The sequence below is a fragment of the Cebus imitator genome, unplaced genomic scaffold, assembly GCF_001604975.1.
Source record: "Cebus imitator isolate Cc_AM_T3 unplaced genomic scaffold, Cebus_imitator-1.0 Scaffold37, whole genome shotgun sequence".
NCBI lineage: Eukaryota > Metazoa > Chordata > Mammalia > Primates > Cebidae > Cebus > Cebus imitator.
This window is the reverse complement of record NW_016107352.1, coordinates 3,800,298-3,809,041: the sequence shown is the minus strand read 5'-3', so window position 1 is coordinate 3,809,041 and position 8,744 is coordinate 3,800,298. Positions and strand designations below refer to the sequence as shown.

The window sequence follows — 8,744 nt, the reverse complement described above, 5'->3', positions numbered from 1 at the left end:
GTAAAAATGTCTATAAAATTATACTATCTGCCCTTGTGCATATGTGTTGTGGGCCAAGTTTTACGCAGTTCACAGTGTTTAAATAATCTGAATGGCTTTGGCTTTATAATTGGTTTTCTGCATTTCTCATACAATGTCGTCACATCATAAAATACAGTGGCTTAGGATCAATGAACTCTAAAATTCTAAATTGATCTTGGAATTAGGATGTTATTAAAGATGACTGAAGCTTCTCTCTCGCTATTTCCTTGCCAGAGCTGGATCATTGCTTTGAATTACTGTCTGCCAATTACTTTTCTTTTAACTCCACAAGGGATATTTTTAGAATTTGGAATATTTATATATCTTTAAGAAGAATAAAGGTTTTGTAAATAGTAACACAGCCAAACCTTCCTTTCAAGAAGATGAAATCCGAATTTAGGATGAAGAATATGCCTCAATTTCAGTTTGCAAAGACATATAATAATATAATCCCATTTACTTCCTATTTAGATGAACTTGAAGTGTTTTCAGCTGTGGTATGTTAAATTCATCTCATAGAGAATAGATTTGAGTGGATACTTAAGGCCTTTTCCTAGCTAGTTATGTTTAAGTTAAATGAATAAACATATTTTAATGTCTTAATTATAAAAACAAAATGTGTAGAAGTCTATGATCTGCCCTATCATTTGGAAATAAACCAAAAATCTTATTAGGTTGGAATTAAGTGGAAAATAGTTTTCCCCTCTGGAGATTTTTAATTTATTCAGAATATTTATATAATTGCCTCCTATCAAATCCTTTGAGATTGACTTTGTTGGGGATGCTCTTTAACTCCAAACACATTTTTCTTGAGGGCAAGGGGATATTATAATTAATTTCAGCATGATGGAAACCTTTTTCCTACTTATCTTATTACCTCTTCACACCCCCTTTTCCTCTTCTCCCTCCCTAGATAAGCTCACTGTTGATGTATGTGGGTTCCTAAACATTTTAGCTTGGGCCTAGTTAGTTCAGCCTCATAAAGGCATGGGAAGAATTTTGAACCTGCATGTGGAATTAGACAGTTTTCCTAACTCAGAAGATGAACCACCTCTGAATGCTAGATCCAAGTGAGTGTCCACAGCCCTCTATTGGGAGGCAAAGACCATTCAGTTGCATTGCCAAAACCAATGACTAACAACTTGTGATATTTTTGAAAGCCTTTGCTACTTTTGCAATCATAACTCCTATCTTTTTATCTCACCCTAGTTCAAAGAAATGTGCCTTTTCTATACATATTATCAAGTTGACTATTTCGGAGCTCTCACTTTAAGTTATTAAATGGTCTTAGTATCCCAACTCAAAGAAAACTGCAGCTCCATTGTAATAAAATGATTACTCAGATCTACCTCCACAAAATGTATGACTGAACCAGTTTTGTTGTGTTTGAGACTTCTGGGATGAAAAGTACTCTAAATGGATCATGATAAGAGTGAACTGCTCTGAGAGCATTTTTCACTGGGCAATGGATAAAACAGTGTAAATAAAGAAAAAATAAACCTCATCCCCAAAACAGGACTTTCAAAAAATGAGTGTTATACTGATAAAGTAAAAAAGTGCTTTTTATATCAAGTGTGCCTATACAACACTAGCATCATATTAAAGGGTCCTTTATTTACTTGAATTATGCACATCCAATTGATGTGTACAATGTTTTATATAAATGAAGTTTCCCATATTAAAAATATCTTAAGTTCATAAATTAAATATTTTCAACTCCACTGAGCTTTCTGAGTTTCAAGCCCAAAAGAAAAGGTGTTCCACTGTTGGCACTTCTATGAGTAAATAGATTTCCAGATAGGCTACATGGAGAAAATTGAGTAACTGTTATTAAAATTTTCTGCTCCTCCACCGACTTCCATGGCTCTCTCCCTGCAAACTTAGTGGCACTTTTTGCAGTCCATAGTAGTGAATGACCAAAAGCCTCCCAAGCACCTTATCTAACTACAGGAGGGCCTTCTTCAGAAATGTCTAGGAAAGGCTGCTAGGAGCAGTGGCTCATGCCTATAATCCTAGCCCTGTGGGAGGCCGAGGCATGTGGACCACTTGAGGTCAGGAGTTCGAGACCAGTGTGGACAACATGGCAAAACCCTGCCTCTACTAAAAGTACAATAATTAGCCGAGTGTGGTGGTGGTAATCCCAGCTGCTGTAATCCCAGCTGCTCAGGAGGCTGAGGCACAAGAATCACTTGAACCGGGGAGAAGGAGGTTGCAGTGAGCCAAGATCCTGCCGCTGCACTCCAGCCTGAGCAGCAAAGCAAGACTCTGGGGGGAAAAAAAAGGACTGGGAAAGAAGAGTCACCCTTGATATCTTCCAGTCACCCCAGGTGGGGACATTGAACAAGCACCTTACACCCAACAATTGAGGGAGGCGGAAAGGGGCAGGGGGCAGGGGCCACCATGCCAAGACCCAGAAAAAGGTCAGCCGGTGGGAAGAGGACGGAAAAGTATGAATGTGCAAGAAGTAAAGGAAAGGAAGGAAAAGGCATGGGAATTGAAAGATCTATTGGAAGTACAGGATCTATTAGAAGTACAGAGAAAGCAAGCCACCTGGTAATGAGGTCTAACAGGAAGGACCCTTTGGTGTTGTCCAGCCCGTAACTGAGCTTGGGATTTGCCGCTTGTGCAATGTTGCTCGAGGACACTGGGTGGCGCTCGTGGTAAAGACTTGCACTTACCTTAGGGTTCCCCCCACCCCAACACTTCCCCTTCCGTTCCTTTGCAGATTTCGGCTACTAAAAGATGAAATTACTCACATTCTTCCTACGTGTCTCAGCGGGGAGCGCACTGCTGGAAGAGTCTGATGCCGTGGGGCTGTTTCTCCATCTCCAAGGCTGGATTTGTCGGTGGGTTTTGAGAGGCAACAGCGTCCCGCCCACTGGCCTTAGGACAAAGCTGGAGGCCCTGATGTGAGAACTACCTCACAGCACCAGCGAAAAGTTCCTGCTCCGAGAGCAGGGATACGGGTCGGTGTGTGCCCTGAGCTTGGGTCCGAAGCCGCAGCCAAGGCCCGCAGCTGAGCCGGCAGTGCACAGAGCTACAATGCCTACATAGTGAAATTAAATAAAACTGTACTGTGAACAGAACCCCCGCTGCTTTTAGCGCTTCCTCTCCCTGCCGGCTGCCTTTAAGGAAAGGGAGGAGAGGGGAGTGGGGTCAACCTAGAAAAGAGGAACAAAATCAAGAAAGTTGAGGCTCTGGACCTGTAGAAACACATCCAGATTTGGTCTCACCCAGAAGCAGAACAGCTCAAGTCTGCTTGAGCGCCAACGTTCTAACGCTTTAGGAACTGAACAAAGAAATTAAATTCATCCCTCCTGCCCCACTTCTTTTTGTCTTTTATGAAATGTAGGAAAGAATGTCCATTTTGACAGCGGGATGGAGGGGAGGGGTGAAATTTAGCAAGGTCTAGAATTAATTTAACATTGTAACATTATTTTCAATCGGATCCCGAACTTCTAAATTTTGCCCCAAGTCTGCAGCTTCCAATCCCATCCTGGTTAGGATCTGCCATCTCAGCAAGGTGTATGGGCATTGCTAGGAACATCCTGTTCAATATAACCGCGTGGTAATTCAAATCTCGACGTAACCAAAAGTGTCGAAGATAGGGCACCAGAGGAAGGGGGCCCGGCTCCCTGCCCACTTGTCTTTGCTGGGAGGTGCTTTGAACTGTACCTGGCATTGATCAGGGTAAACGATTCTTGTAATTCACTGGCAAGGTGCCTGCCTGATAACTTCTCCAGAGCAGAGCCCAGGACCGCAGACCTCTGTTTCCCTGCCGTCCTGTCAGCTCCTCACAGCCCACATCTAGACGGTTAACAGCCTGTCAGAAATCGACAGCGCCGAGTCAGAGCTGGCTGGCGGCTGCGGCTCTGTTTACCCCCAAAGTCTGTCTCAGAGAAGTCCAAGGCAGCGCAGGCCCAAAGCGCGTGACTCGGGCCAAGGAGAAAGGGAGGATACCGCTGGGCGCCAGCCTCTCCGCGCTGAAGTTTCCCCTCAATGAAAGTGCGGTCCAGACCGCCAAGGCAGGGAGTTGGTGCACGCATGTCAGCTCTGCTTTTGAGTTTCCGAGCGGGGCTTGCATCTTGCTCTGAGCTCCAGACACCCTACCTCTACCTGTCGGCCTGTTTTGGGCAGAGTAGCTCCACAGCCCAAGTAAGGCTAAACTAACAATAGACACAACTAACACAGACGCTTTCTTCTTCGGTAGGAGGGAAAAGGGAGGGGAGGCCAGATAACCTTAGATATCCGGTGGAACTGCCAGGTTTCGGGGCCCCGTAAAGGAAGTTGCAGGAAGGCCCCAAAGCAGGATCCAGCCCCCGGAGTTGCCTATTTGAGGGGAGTATCAATGGGGATTGACAGGGACTTTTATATTAAATTTCTAAACTCTCAGCTGGAACACGACTAGAACAAGGATAGCACCTCCTGAAGGGCAAACTTTAGACCTCGTGTACCAACTTAATGATTCTTGAATCCTTTCTTGCCTTGCATAGAACTAAGTAGGATGTCTTTGCAGCAGGAAATAAAGGGAAGAGGGTACAGAAATCCGGGCTGGGGAATAGACAGGCTGGGCCTCGAGTGCCACACCCATGGATCCAGGAGGAGGAAATCAATGGGCATCATCTGACTTCCCCACATCGGAGACTTTCCCATTCTTTCCTGGAGGCATGACAGGTCATACATGGATCCATTCACCTTTGCAGAAGTCTTTAGCCACTGAACATAGTTACAGACCCTTTATTCCAACACCTTGAAAATAGAGGAAAACGTTAAACAGAAGTGGAGCTGTTTGGCTCTACTTGCAAGCCAGCAACGAGGATTTGGGCTTCCTTAAGTTATATTTGTTTAAGACAGTAATTTTTAAATGCCATTGTAAGAACTTCGGGTTGCAGGAACTCTCCCTGCCATTTACCGGCTTAATGGACATTGTGCATACTTGGGCATTCCTATCCAGCCCGCGTCTGTGAGATACTCATCTGCAAAGTAAGTTGCCTCTTTCCCCAAAGAGCAAATTTTCAAAACATGTCTAAGTTTCAGCTTGCTTCCCAACACTCCACTAAAAAAAAAAAAAAAATGCTGTTATCCCCTCCTTCTCTCCTCCATCCTACATCCCCCACGTTCCCCGCACCTTGACTCCCTATTTCAGTATCAGTGTTTAATTCTACACTCGCCTATGGTGCAGCCCACGGGGGCGGGGTAGTGGGGAGCAAGGAAAGATGGTTGCCCACTTCATTCCCAAAACATGTGCACTTTTGAGGCTTCTGATTGGAACACATTGTTCCCAGACATCACAGAGCTTGTGCTGGGGCTTCTCCGACGTCTTTGGAATTTACTAAAAACAGATTTACTGAGACCTCTCTCCACCACCCCCCACCCCCAAAAAGGAAAAACACACACACGGGCGCGCGCACACACACACAAACACACACACCCCCTCCGTACCCCCACCCTTTTTAAGCAATGCTTTGTTGTGCTAAAACTAGTTGGACGAGTTAGGGTGTTACTGCTGCTCCCGAGGCCCTGGCCAATGGAACCAGATCCACCCCGCTGTGCGTAAGCGCGCAATTAAGGATTTAACCAAGGCTGTGCTGCGCCTCAGCCAGCAGTCAGCCGGCCGGAGACAGAGACTCCACGACTCCCAGCCTCCTCCTCGCCGCGGCCGTCGCCTCCTCCTTCTTTCCTCCTCCTCTTCCTCCTCCTCCCTCGCTCCCACAGCCATGTCTGCTTAGACCAGAGCAGCCCCACAGCCAACTCCGGCAGCCGCCGCCGCCACAACAGCAAGGACAGCCGCTGCCGCCGCCAGTGAGCGATGACAGGAGTGTTTGACAGAAGGGTCCCCAGCATCCGATCCGGCGACTTCCAGGCTCCGTTTCAGACGTCCGCAGCTATGCACCATCCGTCTCAGGAATCGCCAACTTTGCCCGAGTCATCAGCTACCGATTCTGACTACTACAGTCCTACGGGGGGAGCCCCGCACGGCTACTGCTCTCCTACCTCGGCTTCCTATGGCAAAGCGCTCAACCCTTACCAATATCAGTATCACGGCGTGAACGGCTCCGCCGGGAGCTACCCAGCCAAAGCTTATGCCGACTATAGCTACGCCAGCTCCTACCACCCGTACGGCGGCGGCTACAACCGCGTCCCAAGTGCCACCAACCAGCCAGGTACGGGGACCGGGGGCAGGCTGGGCAGATTCCAGGGGACTAGAACGCTGGGGGCGCGAAGTAGGGTGGTAGATTGGGGGCCACAGCGGTTCACTGCAGTGGGGTGCACGAGGCAGAAGAGAGGATGACCCAGACCCTTCGACAAAGAGAGTTTTTCTCTGGCTAGCATTTTAGGGATTCTTAGTAGGAGAGCCCTGCGGGGGTTCGAACTAGCACCCTCCCCTCCGGCAGCTTCCAAAGCCCTCAGTCGCTGGATTCCCAGCTTGCCCGGCCAGGAAGCCGAGTGGGCTGGAAAGGGGATAGGGGTGGAGAGAAGAAAGAATCAAGCAGCCCCTGGCGTTTGCGTAATAAAGTGGAGGTTAGTTGTTGGGAATTTTGGTAAGCGTGCTGGGTTGGTGTGAGTGGGAGTAGAAGGCTGCCTTAGAGACTCAGTCAGGATTAGTCTGGGAGTCGCCACAGGCTAGCACGGTGCGGGTGCCCTGAGCACGCTGGATGGGGGTGGGGGGTTAGGAAGTTATAGACAGCCAGAGAAGAGCGCGCCGAGAGCTTTGCGGTTTATCCAGGCATTTCCAAAAACAAAAAGCCATTTGAAGGTGGAGGAAGGTTGCTGACGGGTCACGTTGTAGGAGGGCTTTTTTTTTTTTCTCTCTCTCTCTCCATAGGTGCCCAAAATTTGTCTTTCCCTCCTCCTTTTTCGTCCCCCTTGAAACTAACTTAGAGTTTAAGAGAGTTAGTGAGCTTGGGCGTTAAGAGAGGGGCATGAGGTCTCGGTGGAGAAGTTTTACTGGTCAGGTTTGATCTCTTCCCACCAGCACATTAATAATCCTGCTAATATTAGCATCCCCTACTCTGGCAGAATTGACACCACAGCCCTCAACCTCCACCCTTCTCCCTGGAACTCACACACACACACACACACACACACACCGGAGTGGTTCTCCGCCAGTTCCAGAGGGGTGGTACTTTTGAGGAAGGGGACTTGTAGCCCCAGGGCACGTTTGTACAACACGCTTTTGGGAATCCGCCCCCCACCCTGCATCCCCCCAACCCCATACTCAGGACAGTGAGAATTTCTTCCTGACCTGCCTCCCCTTTCCTACGAAACCACCCCACGACCGGTTCCTTCTCCATGTGTGACTCGTGCTGAGATTTAAAAGAGAGCCCCGGGTTGAGGTGTCTTCGTTTCTTTCACTCTCTCTGTATTTTGTGAGATTTTTTTTTTTTAGCCAAGAACATATTAAGTGTATTTGTAAAAGAAACCAGACACATCTGTGCCCTCGCAGATCTGCAGTGAGATTATGGGGGCTGCATAATCAGCCCTCTGTCTGCCGCGGCCCCGACCGCTCACTGCTGAAGTAAAGGAGCATAGTTTGTTTGTGGGTCTTTGAACTTTGGAGACCTAGGTTAGCGTCTTCCCTGCCCAAGCTGGCTTCTGCGGGCGCCCGAACAGACGCCGACAGTAGCCAGGTCACGGCCGGGGGGCTCCTGCTTGAAGCCCCGAGAGGGGTTGGTGTTCTTGTCTCCGAAACGCGGGGGAGCACCGGGTGGGCATAAAGACCAGTCCGGGAGAAGGAGGAACCACCGCAAGAGCTGAGTCCCAGATGCCAAGGGGAAAGCTGTACTGTAGGAAGGGCTTTGCACAAACCTATCTGAATGAACAGAATAGGAATTAGTCAGACTACCCCGCTTTTCCATATTTGGGGGAGGAGCATTTTTATCGGGGTCTTGAAAAGCCAAGGTGTTGGTGATATGGGAAAAGAGTGAAGACTGCGTGGTAAGAAACGCAAGGACTCTATTTGAGGCCCTTCCGCAAAAGGGGCATTGTCTGGTGACAAGCTTTAACTGAGTCTGTTTTGATTATTTAGAGAAAGAAGTGGCCGAGCCTGAGGTGAGAATGGTGAATGGCAAACCAAAGAAAGTTCGTAAACCCAGGACTATTTATTCCAGCTTTCAGCTGGCCGCGTTACAGAGAAGGTTTCAGAAGACTCAGTACCTCGCCTTGCCGGAACGCGCCGAGCTGGCCGCCTCGCTGGGATTGACACAAACACAGGTAAAGCCGCTGCCATGCAGTAGATCTGCTTGAGCTGCAGGTCTGGTTGGGTCGCGTGGTTCAGTCTCGGGGACTGGAACCGTTTGGACAGTACCCATGAGAAACTAACAGGCAGACACAGACACCAGCCCCTGTGCTTTTCCCTCCGTGAATCAGGCCTTGAGATGGTGGGGGTAGGATTCATCATGGGCCTGGAGATACCTCCCCCTAACCGCGCCCCCGGGGCCCCTAGCATCGGGCTTCCGGAGCTCAGGGACCAATTTCTCGGCTTGAAAGCAAACGGAGGGTTATTTCTAAGACGGCCTTGCAGCCCGGAGAAACTATCTGGTTTTCTTAACAATGTAAATCTTCGTCGGGGTGAGCAGGGCCTGGGGCCATCGCGGTGGTCTTAGGCTAAGAAAAGGCTGAGAACGCCGCCTGTAGCGGAAAAGCTGAAGGGTCGTGCCCTGAGCTTATGGGAGCTTCAGGCCGTGGCCGGCTGAAGGTCACAAGGCTGCGGGGGGGGGGGG

At 48.8% G+C, this 8,744-nt stretch overlaps 1 protein-coding gene across 1 annotated transcript in view; it reads left to right on the top strand.

Annotated features, from left to right (window-relative positions):
- The first annotated feature begins 5,503 nt into the window (after nt 1-5,503).
- Nucleotides 5,504-8,744, top strand: part of DLX5 (distal-less homeobox 5) — a 4,532-nt gene continuing 1,291 nt past the window's right edge. The window contains exons 1-2 of the mRNA XM_017525173.1: nt 5,504-6,185; nt 8,051-8,235. Of these exons, the coding sequence (XP_017380662.1) occupies nt 5,831-6,185; nt 8,051-8,235 (540 nt within the window). The 5' untranslated portion in view covers nt 5,504-5,830. The remainder of the gene's footprint in view (nt 6,186-8,050; nt 8,236-8,744) is intronic.